The sequence below is a fragment of the Peromyscus leucopus genome, chromosome 9, assembly GCF_004664715.2.
Source record: "Peromyscus leucopus breed LL Stock chromosome 9, UCI_PerLeu_2.1, whole genome shotgun sequence".
Taxonomy (NCBI): Eukaryota; Metazoa; Chordata; class Mammalia; order Rodentia; family Cricetidae; genus Peromyscus; species Peromyscus leucopus.
The window spans coordinates 76,787,619-76,807,506 of NC_051070.1; the positions used below are offsets into that span (position 1 = coordinate 76,787,619).

The window sequence follows — 19,888 nt, forward strand, 5'->3', positions numbered from 1 at the left end:
TCTGGAAAAAAAAAAGAAATAGCTCACATGCCAAAATCTACTTGATCCATTTAACACTTCAATTTCTTTATGCTATAACCTTATCTTGTGTAAACTTGAGCAAGAATGTTTATTTTAATCAGAAAATATGGTAATTGTGTTGCCAGGCAATTGGGCACAGGATAGTAATGGAAAGGTCTTTTATTTCAAGTCATTAAATCATACTCGAAGTTAAACAATAGCCGTAACATGGTTACCCAGTTCATTCTATCAAACCAGATCCGTTCTGAATGCCCACTATGTATAAAGTACTCTAAAAAGACAGTTAACTTGACAGTGCCCTCTCTAAGACTTCAGGCCTGAGATCAAAGAACATTTCAATCCTAAGGGTTAATCAGAACAGTTGCCCTAACCCTACAGCTTGGAAGAGAGTCGGCCCCTCTGTCAGGTCCTGAAGATCCTGGTGTTTTCCTCTCAGCTGCCACGCTTGGTCAGAAAGCTTTCTCTCCCACGGCCACGCACGTATGATGTCTCATCGTGGACCCAGAACTCAACACTGGAACACAATTGCCAAAAAGGGTGTCGATCTCACATGTACTCACAGTTCCGTGGTAAAGCAAGGCGGCATTTCATCTGAATCAAACTGCAGCGGAAGCAGGCTGACTGGGGCCACCTGTTCCATGTCTACAACCAACCCTCTTTCGGCAGCTCAACAACGAAATGCTATAAATATTCATTCCTAATGAAACTGCTCTAAGGTCACTCTTAAAAGGGGGGTTATCGGTGGGACAGCTGATAACAGGGTGGCTATTTTTAAAGACTGTCCACTTGCATTCTAGAAGGCACCGGTTGTTGAGCACATCATAATACACTATCACTAGACTGGGGGTGGAAATTAATCAAAGGCATTACTTGGAGCCTTTATATTTGATGCAATGTGTAATGTACCTGTAAAAGCCAAAGCCATTTAACTCTACAAAATACTTACTTGAACAGGGGCACACCTTTTCCAAAGGTTTCTTGAATAGCGAATGTTACAAATAACCTCCTTAACCTCCTGTAAAAACAGCCTCACTTTTAACAGCTGTCAAAATAGATTCCAGTATCCATTTTACTCCACAGTGTGGGGAGAAGATCTCAAAATTGCCGAGGAGTGTCAGGATGTGGGTGACTTCGTTTAAAATGTTCCTCCAGCAACAGAGAAATGGAGAAAGCTCAGAAACATGATCCACCAAAGGGAAGACAAAGGGACCATGCCCCCGCTACACGCAAAGGCTGGCCCCAGTGTTCATACCTGATCAGGTATGTCCTTCATTGCAGACAGGCACCTCTGTGTCCCCTACTCTAAGGGAATGGGGACACCCCTACTATGGGATGGAATTGCTAGATCCAGGAAGGGAAATTACAGGCCCTCCAGTTAACTTCTCTTCATCGTGAGTAATGTGTTTTGCTTTGGGTAGAATTGTACCGATATTCATGGGGTAGCTGCACTTCAGTCAGGGTCCTGCCGTTTCTCTGGCTTCCACACAGAACAGTAAGGCATACAAGCCCTGCCCTCTCAGATCCAGTGTTCCAGCAGAAGGAGCTCAGAGGCTAGCTAAATGGTTAAAATAACGACAGCTTAACTTTCTCCTTTAAAAATTCTTTCAAACTGTACAAAAGTTAAGTCTGTAATGAAATTGACTTTAGCTTTCAGTGAAATTATCAATCCTTAATCTTTGCCACTTTTCACGGGAGACAGAGTAAGTCTCAAGACACCACATCCCCTTCCAAATAAAGACTTCACTCTGCATCTGCCAATAGTGACATTTCCTAACATGACAGAGGTACTACAACACAAGGAAGCTGGTAGCTGACATAAGGACATGTCCTGGCTGACATACAGTTCACATTCAAATGCAACACCTTGTTCCAGTTCTGTTCCTTATGGTCATGCCTTTCCCACCCAGGATCCAATCTAGAACCCAAGGCTGCTGTTATTTGTCACCTCTTAGTGGCTTCCTTCATTCTGGCAGCACAGCCCCCCACACACACACAACCCCAATGCACCTCAGCCAGCATACCACGTGCACAGCCATAGGGACAGAGGTGGTATGGGAAGGTCGGGGTCAGACCCGTGGTGCCTCTTTCTTTGTCTTAGGCAAACAATTCTGCTTATCCAAGGCTGAACTGCTAAGGAATACCACACTCTGTTCTAACTCACAGAGCTCAATAAAATAACATAATGTTAAACTCAGGGGGGCGGGTTTCTTTTTCCTTTGGTGGGAAAATAAGAGAGAAGGTTGAAAACACCAAAGTAGCAGAGAGTCTCATTCAACCCTTCCTGATGAAAGTATTGAGCTAAGTGTGTACACATTCTACTGCCTATCACCTCAGCCGCCTGCAGCTTAATATCTGAACCACGTGAGACTCGAGTTCGACCTTACTATTGGAGTTTCAGTATTTTCACTGAGTTCAGATCATCTGCGAATGCCACGATAATCTGGAAAATGTGCTAATGTTGCCCATTTTCCCCCAAAAGGAATGTGAAGATACAGAGGTTTTGTTTAAACAACAAAGAATGCTGGGAAGGAAACTTACACTCTCACAACCTTCAAAGGAAGGTGCAGGTAGGAAGAATATGGAAGAGTTAACAAGCAAGGGACCATTATTTTCTCATTTAGCTGCAGTATGCAAAAATACTTAAAGGTCTTCCCTGAATAGTTTCAGGTTAAAGAGAAGCTTCTGCTGAGTGTTATCATTTTCCAAGCAATTCTTTTAAACAATAATAAAAAAATTAAAGAATGCAGACCACTAGCGCATATATGTGTGTGTGTGTGTGTGTGTGTGTGTGTGTGTGTGTGTGTGTGTGTGTATCCCTCCAAGGGAGATATATATATCTCCCTTGGAGCTGAGGACTGAACCCAGGGCCTTGCACTTGCTAGGCAAGCACTCTACTACTGAGCTAAATCCCCAACCCGAATATATCTTTTTAAAATGGCTCCATGTATACCCATATTAGAGTATTTACAGGCAGGGACACTGATCATAACATATGATTTTGTGTAGCTTTCCTCTAAAGAATTCCTTTTTTAATTTTCTGAGAATTATTTTTGTGTGTATGAATATTTTGCCTGCATACACATGGGTGCCTGTTGGATCTCCGAAGTCAGGCATAGTTGTGAGCCACCATGTGGGATCTGGGACTCAAACCCAGGCCCTCTGTAAGAGTACCAAGTTCTCTTGACCGATGAACCATCTCTCTGGCTCCATCTCTTTTGAAAATAATTCTTTAGCAAAGGTCTGAGTCCTTTGTACAGGAAGAGAGTATGCAATTATGTAATTAATGAAAAGCATAAAAGCTGACACAAAGTTAACTTTGACGGGATACAGGGATGCTAGGCTGTGGGAGTCCTAGCCCACAGTTTACAATTCCAGCTGAGCAGCAGACCCAGACCCAAGGTAATTACTGTTAATCAAGAGAACCATGCCTCGATTTCTGTTCTTGCTAACTGAGGGGAGGAAGAACCAAACACAGTATCTTCCTTGGTCCTTTTGCACATTTGCATTGCTGTCAGCCTCCTTTAAATAATAATAATAATAATAATAATAATAATAATAATAATAATAATAATAATGACATTGATGCAGTTTATAAAAAAAACTGGATGCACAGATAGTCCTACTAGTAGACCCGTGTCTTCCACGGTAAAAGCTCCCTCTCACAGATGAAGCAACTGAGGCCCAGAAAATGTAGATAAAAATCTAGAAGGTAACATGTTTATAAGCCAAGACCCCAAATCTCTATTTTCATCTTGTCTTTATTACAAACTTCTTGATAATAACCTCGTCTTGTATATATTTTTACATCTTTAAGCCTCTCTACTATCCTCGCAATCTAGATGGCTAGTCTCTTCAGAAATGGAGCTACTCGTGACATTGCTTTGCATCATTTTTTCCCCTTCTTTCAACAAAAACATACTGAGATTGGTTGTGGTAGTACATGCCTTTAATACCAGCACTTAGGAGACAGGCAAGCAGATCTCTATGAGTTCAAGGCCAGCCTGGTCTACATAGTGAGTTCCAGGCCAGCCAAAGATACATAGTGAGACCCTGTCTCAAAACAACGTACTGAGATCCTCTGCGTGCCAGATACGGTTTTAGGGATAGAGGATAAACAAAGACCCAGTAAAGTCAAGCTGTAGTGGACAGAATCAGTCTTCTCCTGTGAGTGCTGCACAGAGGTAACGCCAGGTGCTGGCCTGCCCCTGGGAGGTGAGGCACACTGAGATGGAGCCGGGGTAAAAAAGGAACCCCTGGTTGACCACATCCCCACACAAATAAACACCTATTCAGGATGTGCTTATGCAGTAGATGAATGAAATCCCCTCCCACAGGCAGCAGGCAGTCATGAATGACACCCAGTTCCTGCTGGGATCTAGGCTAACTTCAGAATGGCTGAGTCAGACTCTGCATAAACCCAGAGGACATTACTGGAGCTGTGGATAAAACATGCTAAAATCCAGCCAAGCCTTCCTACACACCACTCTGCAAATTCAAAATATGACTGCTAGTTGTCGTCCAATAAAAACGAAACCTGCGGGAGCTGGGGAGCTGGCACAGTGGGTGAAGAGCTTGCTTGGAAAACCTGAAGGCCTGAGTTCAGATTTGCAGCACCCACATTAAACACCGAGTCTGTCATCTTCATGCTGGGGGGCAGAAACAGATGAATCCCTGGAGCTCATTGGCTAGGCAGCCTAGCTCAATCTGTGTGCGAGCTCTGGGTTCATAGAGAGACCTTGTCTCATAAACAAAACAAAAAAAAAGTGGGAGAGATGAAAACACTTGTCTGTGTGGATGAGAACACATATACACACTGCAAAACTTATGCAGGAGCGCGCACGTGTGCATACACACACACACAAATAAATCTTCAATTTATTATGAACAGAGAAACAAAGGAAGTTCCTGAAAGTATCTTAAGATCAGTTTAATGAAGGTCATCTTTGAAATGTGGGCCAACAGACCCACATACAGAAAATTATTCAATGTGGAAAGCATCTACCATGAGGACACTGTCGGATATCAAAATCTAGGTCACAAATGGTTAAGAAGCAACTGGAAATAACAGCAGCCCTTTTTGTACAAACAGGTGCCCATAGCTGACCTTGGTCGGTCTTCCCAAATCTTCAACAAAAGGCTATAGCAGAAAAAGTCCTTGACCAACTGGTTTTGTAACATGTCTTGTAAATTAATATTCAGAAATATCGCACCATGTAGAGGCAAGAGGAGAGCCCATTTTGATTTATAGTTCTCAAGCTAATGCTTTGCCCTATCCCGGGCCCTAACGAGATCTGAATCTAATCCAGCCACTCCTACTCTGTCAATGTCAAGGACTCCTGAGCTACTGAGTAACAGCAGCTTCCTTAGTCTTTCCTCAGACTTGCAAAGCCTGTTGCCCTCCCAAAATCCTGCCACCCAAGCAGAGGTAGCAGAGATATCTACTCCCCTTAAAGAAAGGAGACAGCTAATGCCCTTTACATTGAAAGAGAAGGAGGAAGAGGAGGAGGAGGAGGAGGAGGAGGAGGAAGAGGCTGTTTAAAAAGAGGCCAAGCTACATGGGATAAAAATGGAACACACGGAGAGACACTACAATTGGCAAATCCAAAAGAATCCACCCGAGATTAAATATCTAAAACATTACAGCACACCATTAAAGGCTAATGTTACAAATTCTGAAGTAGTTTTCTTACTTATTTATGCTGAGGATTGAACCGAGGGCCTCGCTTATACAAGCTGAGCTGTATCCCCAGTCCCCTGGTTTTTGGAGACAGGGTTTCTCGGTGTAGCTTTGTGCCTTTCTGGGAACTCATTCTGTAGTCCATGCTGGCCTCGAACTCACAGAGATCCGCCTGGCTCTGCCTCTCAAGTGCTGGGATCAAAGGCGTGTGCCACCGCCGCCGCCGCCGCCACCACCCGGCAGGACAGCACCTTTAACATGGGGTCAGAAGCATCCTGGTGACCTCCGACCCCTTGAACCCTCAGTTTCCATGCCGATAGGATGGAAATGTTAGACAGCAGTTGAGCACTTGCTGTGTGCGAGAGCCCTGTCTGGGAGCTGAGTGCATTATCTGCTGTAATAGATTGCTTTAATTTCCCACCACTGGTTCTGCTCCCTGCGCCATTCATCCTTTCCATAATTGGAGAGCATTTGTATCCACTCGGTGCTCAGCACACACAAAGTGCTAAGGAAAATGAAAAAGAGCGTGGAAAGGAGGGGTGATGGGAAGGGGAAAGAGAAAGACGCTAGTTTGGGCTGAGCATCGCTCATCCCGAAACCAAACTCGGGCACACTGCGGACGATGCAAAGTGATGAGCTACAGCAGACACTCAAAGCAGAAGCAACAATATTCATTAATCTCGTTGCATCCTTCCTTAAATGTGGCAGTCCTACTCATCGAGCTGACCCAGCTTACCTCCAAAGAGGACAAAAATTGCTCTATAGGTATAATCCACAGACAACAAGCCGCACGCCTGCCATACAAACCACCCGGAAGTACAGCAGGAAGTCATTTCACGATGCTCGTATTTTCTTTGCTCCTGCCCCTCCCCTATGTCCTCTTCCCTTCAATGGTTTTTGTTCCTCTGTCTTCTTTCCTGATGACCCACAGAAGTTACAGAGTCTTAAACTCAGAAAGGACTTTAGAAGTCACCCAAAAGGTCGCAGCTTCTTTTTGAACTAAATAAGCCCTGATTCCTGTAGTGGAGAGACACAGGGAACCTCTGGAGTAATGGCAGCATCCACCCCATCTCATGAGAATGACTGAGGTAGGGGGTGAGTAACTCAGGAAGGTGCCTCACATGGAGCAGGTACTTAAGTAAGAGCCCATTTTGGTGAGAAGTATGTTTCTCTGTCCAGCCCACGTCTCCTCTTCCTTGGTTGAAACCCTTCGTCTTTGGTGTATCCAGTGTCTGGGCAGCTCAGATTGGGATCGTTGTCTACCATACAAATAGAGAATTCAAATCCTCTACTCCAAACCGATTCCCAAATAATCAGCCACGACCAGTTCCCTGCTCACCTTCTTCTCGGCTTACTTGGGTTTTCAAGTAGGTTTTCTCACCACCCTCTCTCTCTCCCCTGGTCACATCCTGATTCATGCAGTTTTTCCAAAGTACGCATCCAGAACTTCACTCCAGTCTCCAGGGATAGTCTGGCCAACAGGGCATAACTGTTCTGAATACAGTCGCTGTATTAAAGGGTTCCATGGGAGGCAAGCACACTGTGGCACTACTCATGCGTGGTTCCAAGTCTACAAGAGGCTAGGAGTTCCTTCACGGCTGCTACTGATGAACGATGCCTCCCCTAAGGCTTAAGGGGTGCCCATGCAGGTTGGTTATACTCAACTCTTTGGGGTCACACTTCTGCTGTCCAGTCCTCGGCTGCTCCTCAAAGTTTGTCAATCTTCTAACCAACACACCGTCTCAGTAGTGCACTTAAAAAAAATGTAAAATTCTGCTGTAGAGTTTCTCTCACGTGCTGGCGTGAGACACCTGCAGACATGGTTGAGACGTGTGTGCAAACCCGGAGCTGCAGAGACTTGACATTCTGGGATTGCCCTAGACCCAGAGAAAAGGGGGGCCAATATACCAGCCCCAGCCCCTGTTCCTTGGCCAATTCTAAAGCACACCCCATGTGGCTCCTCGGAGCCTACCTGGGAAATGAAGCCCCCCCCCCCCCCCCCCCCCCCCGCTGCCCTGGGCAATGAGCAGCTCCATCACAGGCCGCACAGGTTTTCTGTCCTTTGTGTCTCTCTTCCTAGCTCCCTTTCCTGTTGTCTGGGATCAGTGCCCAAAATAAAACATCTGCATGGCCAGCCCTTGCCTTGGGCTCTGCCCTCCTGGAGCCCTGGGCTAAGTCAGACTCCACTGGCAGAAGAACGATGCCTGCCGAGCATGTGTACCCTGAGGCACTGCAGGACGCCTCCCTTCAGGCTGACAGCCGCCAGAGCCAAGCCTGTCAATTGCTGAAGCCATCCTAAGGCCACACACTAGACTCACCCATTCCCAACTCCTCATTTGACTCATCAGGAAATGGGGGCTTTGTCAAAGCTATGTTAAAACTTAAATGAGAGCCGCCCACCCGAATTCCTGTGACTGCCCGGAACACAGCAGCCTCTCAGTGAATGCTCTCTCCTTCCCTCTCTCCCACCACCCTGTCAAAAGAGAAATGACATTAACCCTGCATGGTACAGCCTTCCCATTCTCAGAAAAGCCAGGCTGTTCCCATTTCTTCACCCAGTGCTTGCAAGTCATAGTGTGTGTGTGTGTGTGTGTGTGTGTGTGTGTGTGTGTGTGTGTTGTACACATAAGTGCACATGCAGAGGCCAAAGGTCAACATTAGGTGTCTTCCTCTCTCTATCATTCTCTACCTTTTACCTTTTTTTTGAGATAGGTTGTCTCTCTAACCCTGGAGCTTGCCCTTTCGACTACACTGGCTAGCCAGGGATCCCCCAGTACCCACCTATTTCCTCCTTCCAGTCTGGGATTCCAGGCACGTGTCTCACTTTTGTGTAGGTGCTGGGGATCGAACCCAGGTCCTCATGCTTGTACAAAAAGCACTTTATGCACTGGGCCATCTCTCCAACTGCACGAATCATGGTTTCTATGCCCTTCCGGAATACCGCACAAGAAAACGTGCACCCTAACAATCCCAATGATGCACAGAACTCACCTCCTCCTCCTGTTCTTTTGGAGACAGTGGATGACCAGGTAGCCCAGGCTAGCCTTAAATACTCAGTCTTCCTGTTTCAGCCTCTGGGGTACTAGGGTTACAGGTATGCAACACTAAGCCCAACTTCCCCTTCCTTTTCCATTTTCACACTGCACCTATGACTTAGCTGTGGAATTTGATGCTGCCTCTATCCTATCATCTCTTCAAAAATGCAAGAGTACTTCAGCAGCATCATTGTGGTCATGCTCTTGACTGCAGACATCACACATCGGTGCCCATGCACAGACAGAAACGGATGCAGTGCCTGGCAACGCTACCTATGTATTTATGCTGCACACAGACAACAGATTCTACTGACGGATCAGGATATGCCATTTCAGAAATTCCAATGACTGCTGTATGAGAAAACTGAGGCAGTGGGAAGAGATCCCCCCCCACACACACACACACCCCTGCGCCACTCCGGCCTCTGGAATTCACGTTCTTGTTCTCTCCAGCTCACCCCTGCAGACTCCAGCATCAGCAATATTTTAAATGTAAAAAGCAGTGTCTTTCCCAGAGCATCATTTGCTATGTCCGTGATGATATTAACAGATCGTGTGTTTTGTTTTCCTACATGTAAATATCTTTGAAATCATGACTACTTGGATTGACCCAAAAACATTTCCTGGTATGTCTCATCAGGATCATGAAAATGAGGCTCCTATACAGGATCATCAGAATGCTTGGAAATTTCGGTAGAGTTAATCCATAAGGCTCAGGGCAATGCCATGACAGGGCCCAGGTCTGCCTTGCTCAAATGCAGGCTCACTTCAGGCTTCGAGAGACAAGTCCAAGAATCAGAAAAAGAATGATTACTGAAAGCCATATATAAAAAGTCGGGTGGTGTAATGGGTGATCACACCTGGCTCAGTGCCTGTGTGTCTGAATAACACTTGAAAAGGATGGTAGGCCAGCAATTCCCTTGTATGAGACACATTAACATCATGGGTATACTGTATACTGTATACTCTTGGAGCAAAACAACCCATGAGGATTGTCCAAAGCCTGCCTGGGGAGCTAGCTGGGTATGAATTTCTAGTTAGGAGTGACCACAGGGAGTCCCCAGAAGCATCCTGTCCTATCCTTTCCTCCCCTACCTTCCAAAGATGGCTGTCACCAGAGGAAAAGATTTGCTTCATTCTGTCGGTGAAGCTACCGTGAAACTATAGAGAAAGACTAGGTACATCACCTTTTCCATACACAGCAAGTTCAAGTTGTCAGAAGAAAAGTGACCAGTTTAGAACACACCCTTGGATGAAGACGCTAGTGGCTGAATGACCCTGGGTGGAATCGGACAAAGCAGAATAAGAAGTGGATTTAGGAGAGTCTGATCCTAATCCCAGATCAGCTGCTCATGACTATCCACCAATGTCCCGCCTAGGAGCCTGGGGAAATCAGTGTGTGGCCACAGACTTTCAAACATCCAGTAGAGGGTTGGGGCATCCACGTCTCATAAACTTCCATGTAAGTTTACATGTGCAAATGAAAACCTTCGGAGACACACCTGGAGCTTGAGTGTCGCTGCCTCAAAGCACCTCTCGGCTTCCTGACCTCTGTCAGACTGTGTTCTTTCTGCTCAGTCAGACCCACAGATCTCCAGCGCCAGCACAGCCAGGCAGAGCTCAGCTCAAAGAAGAATCCAGCCTCACTGTGGACGTCCTGAATCCGAGTTTCTGGATCAAGCACGCAGGATGAATTTGTTTGTCTATGAAACTTGGAGAAAGATGAGCCTAAGCTGATTCCTCTTTCATGATCAATGCTTGAGAAGCTGTTGCTTAACGTGAGATCCTAAACAAAGCTCCCTGCAAAAGCATTACACTGTGAGGAACCAAGAGAACCATTAACATCTCAGACTTTCATGGACCTTCAGAGAGATTTTTTTTTTTAAATTAAAGAATCAGATGTTTTGTTTTCCAACATGTAAATGTCTTCGAAACTATGACTGCCCGGATTGACCCCAATATGTCTCATGCTTCCCTCTCTAACATGTTCATCTACTAACGGCCGTGATGCCTGCCCCTAATGTGGCACATACATGGAGTCTCCTTTGTATGTGTGATTTCCCTAGTGAAATTGGCATCAGCCACACTAAAGAGACAGATGTCTTATGAGCACTGAAGCACACCTTCCAAACGTTATACATCCATTCAGCTTCTTGCACTACCCAATCACCCAGCTCTTGCCCATTCAGTGAGTCCAGTTAGGTCCTATCGATAGAATCATAACACAGAGCGACTGTTTATGGTGGAATTATGACGTCTGTGTTTGTTTTGTTTCCAGTTGAGTGGAAGCTCCTTGAGATGAACTACCACCAGGGCTCCACTCCTTGGCAAAGTACCCAGAGCTTGGGGAGTTGGGGAGTTTGTGTCCTAAGAACCTGGCTCTACACTTTCTTACAGTGCACTCATCTCTTGGTACCACCCAAATGGTCATATCTAGAGTGTAGAAGAAGGCACGGGCCCATGTGGGTTTTATCCAGTAAACTAAGACCGTAAGACTGTACTACATGTTGATATTTGGAGTGGAAACAAAATCCACAGACTGGCTTCTGAGACCCAAGGAGTCCCAGGCTCCTACAGAAGAGAAAGCCAGTTCTTGGGCATTCCACACTGGCTCTGGGGTTTCAGGCTTCAGGATAGAGCCTAAATCTTGACTGGCATACTAAGAGAGAACACTTGCTCTAGTTCTGAAAGTCCTGCTTTCTTTGGGAGAATCCTGCCTCGGGCAGCTTCCACAGAAGCAAAAAATAGCTCAGATGAGACGCCTGATTCGGGATCTTAATCTGTGACTGTGGAGTGAGTTCTGTCAGGCCTCGGGAGAAGCCATTAGGGGGATGAAAGGGCAGGGCCAGGCGACAAACTCAAGTAGTGATTATATTAAGAAAACCACAAAGTTCTGAGCTCCCATTTTGCCTGGCAAATAATAAGGTGATACGGGCACTTTGCGGATGACTGACGACCTTCCAACTCCTCTTCTCCGTCAGTCCCGCCCCTTCCCTTCAGAATCACACCTCTGCAGGACTCTGGGAGCATAGGTTACTTCTCAGCCCGCCTAGCCTTCAGTTCCCCCTGACATAAACAAGCCAACTGGACTGCTGTGAAGTCTATCTCGTGTTTGCTTTGATCAGCTGGATTATAACATAACCTAGTTGCTGAAGCTGGTGGTCACCCACAGTAAATAACCAAACCTAAGTCATTCACAGCACAGGGCGTGACCCAGAGCACTGGCTACAATTCGCAGCTGTAACTTGCTGGACTATTCCAGACCGTCCCTACCTGAACCGCATATCACACAAAAGTCCTCTCTGTGTAGTCACTTAACCTAATGACTTCTTCTCACATTCACCAACAGAAGGAAGAAAAAAAAAAGGTCATTGGGAACATTAAGTCAGGGCTACAATTTTTAGAATAACCAAGCTAAAACACAGAAGCTGATGCATGCTAGTCATGTCTTTCCAGTAGGCCCCAACCTCTTCTTGATAATTTTTAAATGCAAAGATCTCCATTGAGGAAAATAATGCTACGCCAGTTCCATATAATGAGAGGCAAGTTCAAACCTGAAGGATAAAACAGAGTCTTGTTGGATCAGTAACTGGGAACTTCCAGACAATGAACAATGAAGTTTATCACCATTATCATGAGAAAATTGAAGCTCAGAAATTAACTTGGTAGTCTTGTTGGATGGATCTCACATTTGCACTCCAAGAATCCTCTATAACTTCTGCCTGCCCGCAGGTAGAGATGAATGAGCTTGGGGACAATACCTTCCTTTTCTCTCTAGCTCAGTCCTTCTTTCTTTCCTTAACAGTGATGCTGACACCACCCACACCGCCCTGAGACAATGTGCAATGGAAACTTTCAGAATCAAGTTGCCTCTCTTTCCCACTGCTGTATACTGGGGGATGGGCATGTATTCCAGGTCAGCTTTTCCCCACAAGTCCAGCACTCAACACACACGTGCCCACACGTCATACACATCATACTACCTATGTTGTCCAGTGCACCCACAAAGCACAATACCGACACACATGCCATACATAATCCTATATACACCTCACATACCATACAACCCGTACTAAACATACCCACAGACCCACACTACTCACACCCATAGTATATGCAGCATATACATCTGCACATACAACATACTCACATTCCTACATGGCAATCACACAACCCACACATCATACTACTCACACACATACAACATACATCCACCAGACACATTACACTACCCATACCACACATACAAACCCAAATGTCAAATCATTTACACTCCACACCATACATACACACACACACATCCATGCACAGGTCACACACATCATATGCCTACCGCACACACCCACCACAGACCAGTCATATACATCACATATGCATCATACTATCAATATGCCATAACTTATACACCAGCTACACTACTGTGATACACCACATATATAATATTCACAAATGCCATACATCCATATACGACATGCCACGTGTACATACCACACACACTACACTGTCTATACCACATACAAATCTACATACCACAGTACTCACGCCCACACACCACGCATACATGTTGCACATACCACACAACCCACATAACAAACGGACACACCAAACACATTATACAAATCTACAATACTTGTGTCCCACACATCCCTCCCCACCAGTGAGCCCCTTCTCTCTTCCTTCCCAGCATGCCCCCTGCATATGAGTCCACCAGGGCTTCCAGTCGCTTCTGCGGAGTGAACTCCAAATTCCTTGGCTGGCCACACCATGCACACACACCACTTCTGTTTTTAGCTTCTGCATCTTAGAGCTCAGCGACTCCACCGGCACGGTTCCCCGCCTGACCGGCACGGTTGTACCATCTCTGTCCTCTGTGCTTTGGAAGTGCCACTTTGCCTCCTCACGTAATCTTCTGGTTACAGAACCAGTCCACAGTCACCACTCAAGATTCAACTGGAACACATATTCAGCTCAATGAAGTCTTCTCCGCCTCGGCCTGAGCAACTTGCTGCTCTGTTCACACTGCCCTTCAGTATGCCTCCTTCCATATGTTTTATGACCATACCCATGTTTCAGCACCTTCAGGGAATTAGTCATTCACTCAACCCTGAAAATATCTATCAAGTGCCGGGCACTAGAATACAGTGGGTTATCTCTGTATCCTCACTGTATAACACTGGGCCAGAGAAACAGCAGGCAATCAGAAAGTGTTTGTTGAGTGAATGAATGAACGAAGAAACTACAAATAATATCTTATCACAGCATCACGAAAACCTCCTCTGCTGTTCTCTTTTTACTCCATCTGTGATCTAAAAAGTCAACTGAGGATAGAAAACAGCACACTGGTACTATGTGAACTCAAAGCCATGCATCGCACAGAACCAGCATCTCCACCAACTAATGACAGCAGATGCACCTCACTAGGGCCCTCCAACTTCCAGCCATCCTTGTCTCAAGTGTCCCCACTTTAGATAGTCCAGTCCCTGCTATTTAATTATAGGTAAGCAACAATCTTTCTTTTTGACATTAACTTACTATGAACACGCACACAATTCCCCTCTAAATACATGCTATTTGTGAGTTAAAAGTCCTTATGGATTAGCTTGTAGACCGTGATTTATCATACACTTTCCACGGACAAAATGTACAAATGACAAACGGTCGTGAACAATGCCACATACTCTGTTACTCTTTGCTAAACTTTGAGTGGAGTTGTAGACTTTCTCTGCTGCCATTCTGCTAGAATCAAAGCACCTGCTAGTCCCAGAAACTGTTGCTATAAACGGAGACCAGCAAAGTCACAATGTGAACCTGGACTGGCTCACACTGAGCCCTTTTTTAAGGTCACGAGGGTTCTGGAAACAAGCTGTTACTTAGAGGGAACATGACCGCCATCCTTGACGAAGTCAGGAGTGCAGAGGCAGAAGAGTTTCACTAACACAGGGGGACTGCGTTAGTCAGTTTCTGTGGCTGCAGCCAGTGCCCGTGCGATCAACTTAGGAAGAGAAAAGGTTGGGGCTCATAGTGTTGGAGGTTTCAGTCCATGAACAGTTGGCCTTGCTGCCTTGGGACCACGGTATTACATCACGGCAAAGCGAAAACATCCACCTCCTCAAGGTGAGAGAGCCAAAGGGAAAAGGAAGGGGTAACCCACTATTCTCTCCCAGGGGACGCCTTCCATGATTCGGAGGCTCCCACCAGACCCTTCTTAGAGGTACCACCATGGTGCAGAATTTGGAAGCTGGAAATCAAGGCTTTAACACCTAGACCTTCAGGGACATTCCACATCAAAGCAACAGTAGGAACTGAGTCAACTACCTCCTTTGGAACTCTGATGGTTATAAACCCAAGGCAAAGAATAAATCGGCGAATCACTAGATTTTTTCTTTTTCCTTGTTTTTTTAAAGACAGGGTTTCTTTGTGTAGCCTTGGTATCATGGGACTTGTTCTGTAGACCCTTGAACTTATAGAGATCCTCCTGCCTCTGCTTCCCAAGTGCTGGGATTAAAGGTTTGCGCCACCACTGCCCAGCCACTAGATTCTCAGTAAGGTTAAGGAAATGAAAAATGAGTGTGGAAGCACATCCCACAGATCTCCAGTGAACTGTGCTCAATGTGCAGCCTACTGAAGGTCAATTCATAGTAATGCTTTTCTTCATGTGAATAAAATACAGCCTCAGATGCAAATTTGATCCTCATCTACCAGGTTTTTAAATCTCCAAGCATGAAAAAAAATAAATATGCGTATATTTTAATTGTTGATTACAAAAATAAATGACACAGGGTGACTAGGGTATGGGAAATCTCAGCCACTCAATGAATGAGTCACTCTGCACAGCCTAGCTCTCTGAATTGCTGAAGCTCACCAGAGCAGTTTGGAGGTTAATCACCTTGGGTGTAAATATTCCCCGTGTATACTGAGCATTTTCTTGTCTTCTTAAAGAATGTGTTCTAAAGGTAACTTTTGATGCTTTGCTGCTGTCACCAGGAGACAGCAATCATTCATTTATATTATTATATAGAGAAGACCATAGAGCCAGTTACGAGTGCCTATCTTAGTAGTCCCAAGACTGCAAGGTTTTTTTCATCCAATTCTTGAGTCTAGAGTTATACTTTTTCTGTCTTTCCTAGACGTCATGTTACTCGGAGTCACTCTTCACTGCTGGTTACAGAAGCTTCTCACCCTCTTCCAAATATATAACTATGTGGACTATTTTCTAAAATGTTTTAAGGGTTGTATGCACCTGGGGATGTAACCCAGTGTGATAGAGTGCTTGACACACACACACACACACACACACACACACACACACACACACACGGCCCTGAGTCCATTGCCCAGCACCTCATAAACCAGTGTGATGGCACACACCTCTGACCTTAGCCCTTGGAAAGATCAGGAGTTCAAGGTGCGAACACAGCAGCTTTGAGGCCAGGCTAGACTACATAAGGTCCTGCATCAGAAGAAAAAGGACGGTATCTAGGAAAACAGTGTGTTCCAAGACAGTCAGGTTTTCTATGTGTTTTATATCATCTTCTTTGGTTGCTAAGCAGATTCTTTTGCCCATTTCCTGGTCCTTGGCTAAGTTCCAGATAAGCAGAGAAGGTGCAACAGGTTTGCTAGGACACATGTGGATGCTCTTCATGTCCTCCACCCCCAGATGGAGAACCATTGTAAACCATCACATCGCCTCCCCCAACAACGTGGCCACACAAAAGAACAAGAGCAAAATGTTTCCATGAAGGAAAAATATTTAAGTTGAAAGATTAATCCATAAGCAGGAAAATTATTCTTATCATATGTGCTGGTTTCATGTTTTATATTTCTACATCCTTTAGAAGCACAAATTGGTCAGTATTTTATGTAAGTTTTTTTTTAAGTTTAAGAGAGAAAAATTATCAAATGTGCCTCAAAAACAGAGAGAATTTCAATTATTTTTGTGTATTACATTATAAGATTTTTTAAATGAAGCCATTTATTTTTAGTAGCATACATTTAATTGCTTTACTTACTGGCTTGATAGCTATGATATGGGGGGGGGATCCTCATCATTACTCAAAGGGAAAAAATGTTGCATCAACATCTGAATAGCATAAAGACAAATTATTGTTAGTTTAACCAGCCTCTGGGCTTCCTGAAGTCAACATAGGATACAAATGACTATACTTAGATACTCTGCATTCTACAAAAGGAAAAGTTTACATAATCTTGTTTGTCAAACCCAAGGAAGCAAGCTGAAGCAGGTGAAAAGCTATGCTTTGACATTAAGGACAGAAGTGAGGTGGACAGATCATCAGTTACCCTAGTCATGCGTCTACACCCAGAGGAACGAGGCTGGCCTTCAGCTATTTATAAATGTAGCATTCAAGCTTCAGCAAGGGGGCCCGGTCTCTGTGCCCTTCTGAGCAGCTGATCTGGGCTGCCAGGCTGGGGCTGAGTGGAGTCTCAGGATGACCCTTCAGACTTGGCAGTTCAGGACCCTGTGGATGCTGTCAGGAAAAGGCCCGCAGGATCTCTCGCTCCACTTCCACCCTATGATTCTATATAAGGAAACATCCCATTCTAGTGTTTTCAGCATCGTAAGCGCTGTATCAGGCTGGAGGAATGAGGAAGCCACAAGCCCTCCTCTGCCGGTCCTAAAGGCTCACTCACTTCAGCAACCTCCAACCCCCCGCTGCCCTGGGCTGGACCTTGTCAACAAATGGCAACCCAGCCCCCGGGAGTCTTGCAGACTCACAGCTAACATGGAACAGCTGGAAGAGGACCCTGCGTTCTTTACTCTGCATAAACACTGGGGGCTCTGTTCACCCTCCTGCAGCAGAAAGAACCAAAGAATTTCCCTGCCCCCCCCCAAAAAAATCACAATTGCCAGGCTCTCCTACACCTTCCCCCATCCCCAGCCTCCCTTTACTCGAGATATAATTTGAGTCTATCACCACCCATAATGGCAGATGGCAAACCGCTGGACGTTCCGACTATATTTACTTTCTGTAGTAGTTGCTGTGTCTGTAAATACTAAAAGGTTACTAAGAAACAATTCTGTTCTGTTCCTTAAAGTTTCCTCATAAAAGCCACACACTGTGCAGCCCAAGCCATGCCTGCTCTTCCCACAAGATCCCTTATCAATGCGCATAACGTCATGACCAATAAGTGTAGCCACATCACAGCCATGCTGCAAATGTCATTTTGACAGCCTATAGCGTCACCTACATATTATTCGGAAGACAAACCTCTAAAACCGTGCTATCCGTAGGGGATGGAGGAGAAGGAATAATAAAATTTAATTTTCAGGTATTCTTACAGCCTGTCTGAGCTCGGCGACTGGAGGGGCAGTCCCGAGCTTCCTGGTGTATTGCTGAAAGCCAGCGAGCCACGTTACCCGAAAGGAGCGCGGGGGGGGGGGCGGGGGGGCAGAAAATCCAGACTCTACGTGACCTGACTTACTTATTTCCAAGGAAAGCGCAGGAGAGAAAAATCAATCATTCATGCTACCGTAGCTACCACACGGAATAGACTAAGGAGTTCACAATGGGCAAAGCCCCAAAGCGGACAGAGGAGGTGAAGAGGGACCGGGTCCAGGCAGATGCCCAGAGCCCCGGGGGCCAGTGAAGATGAGGTCCCCGCGGAGTGGAGGCAGGGGGGCGGGGCCCGGGCCGGAGGCGGGGAGTCTGGATTCCCGGGGAGCCGCGGGAGCCGCGGCCGCGCACTTACCCGGGCTGTTGGCCTCTCCTTCCAGGACGTGCAGCTCGGCGCAGTCGGCCAGCGAGTGCTCCAGGCAGAGCTGGAGGAAGCGGGCCTGGGTCTGGCTCACGCGCTTGAGCAGCGACAGCAGCGCAACAGTCTGCTCGCACTCGTTCCAGCCCTTAAACCAGCCCGCCAGCACCCCGACCTGGTCGCGAAACATCATGGTTAGGGGGCCGCCCTCCGTCTACGAAGCCTCTCGGCGCCCCTGCCCGCCCCAAAGTTTGGCGGAGCCGCAGCCCCGCGGCCTCCCGAGACGCGTTCCGGTTCCAAGGTCTCCGGTGCCCGGGCGCTGCAGGTACTGACTCGGCTCCTGCCTCTCTCTCTCTCTTTCTTGGTTCAGTTACGTTCCGGTGGTTCTGGCTGATTCCCCAGAGACGGTGACAGACGGTAGCACAGAAATGTTTCTTTTGTAAAAAATAGCGATTAAAAATATAAATCCCTCACAAGGCACAAAACTGAATGAAGAATGCTCTTTCCCCTTTTCTCGTAGCTTCAGGATGGTGATTTCCGGCGTCCCGGGGTCTTCTCCCCGCTGGGCGGCAGCTCGGACCCTTCACACCCGCATTCCCAAGCGCCAATCACTACTGAAAGGACAGAAAGAGCTGCAGTGAGACCTCTGCCCCCCGGAGGAGAGCGTCTAGGGGGACCCGAGCATCAGAGGGAGGCCGGTGGGGCGGGGGGATGTGGAAGCCAAGGTTGGGGGTGTCCCGCGGAGGCAAGTCCCCCAAATTCCAGCCTGCCCCTCCACACTCGGATGCGCAAGCTGAGCTATTGCACAGCTTCCTTCCCAGGTGCGGGAGGAGACCCCGCGGCTTCCTGTTGCTGCGGCTGTGACCCGCTAGTGCTCCCTTGCACGCCCCACCCGGGGTGGCCTCCAGGGCTGTGTCTGCGAACGCCAGCACCAGCAACAGATCCTCCCCGCGCTGAAAACTTGCAATGCGGCTGCGAAGGGGCGCGGGGGTGGGGTGGGGGCTAATGCAAAGCAGAGGCGGTGACAGAGGCAGCCAGGGTTCCAGCCTCCTCCTTCTCCTCGCCTCCTCCTCTTCCTCCTCCTCCTCTTCCTCCTCCCTCTCTCCTCCTCCCTCCTCCAATTCCTCCCCTCCCTCCCTCCCTCCTCCTCCTCCTCCTCTGGGAGAAGCAGCCGTACGGCTGCAGCTCCATCTACAGCAACAGCCAGCATCTCCACCGCCAGGCTCCCCTCTGGATTTAGGCCGTGAGCAGCCGCAGCGACAGCTCGAGACAAAAATAAACTCTCCCTACCCAAAGCTCGGCAAGGCTCAGTCGGAGCTCTCACTCCCTAGCGCTGCTCCAGCCCACCGGGGAGGTTTCCCCCCTCCGGCCTGCTTGGCCCGCAGCAATCAGATGTGTGTGTGTGTGTGTGTGTGTGTGTGTGTGTGTGTGTGTGTGTACGCGC

At 46.9% G+C, this 19,888-nt stretch overlaps 1 protein-coding gene across 2 annotated transcripts in view; it reads right to left on the reverse strand.

The window, feature by feature from the left end:
- The window catches only part of Samd4a (sterile alpha motif domain containing 4A), a 217,559-nt gene extending 198,897 nt beyond the window's left edge, over positions 1–18,662 (reverse strand). For both annotated transcript variants that reach the window (XM_028873583.2, XM_028873582.2), the window contains exon 1: positions 18,442–18,662. In XM_028873583.2, the coding sequence (XP_028729416.1) occupies positions 18,442–18,637 (196 nt within the window). In that variant the 5' untranslated portion in view covers positions 18,638–18,662. The remainder of the gene's footprint in view (positions 1–18,441) is intronic.
- Between the last annotated feature and the right edge of the window lie 1,226 nt (positions 18,663–19,888).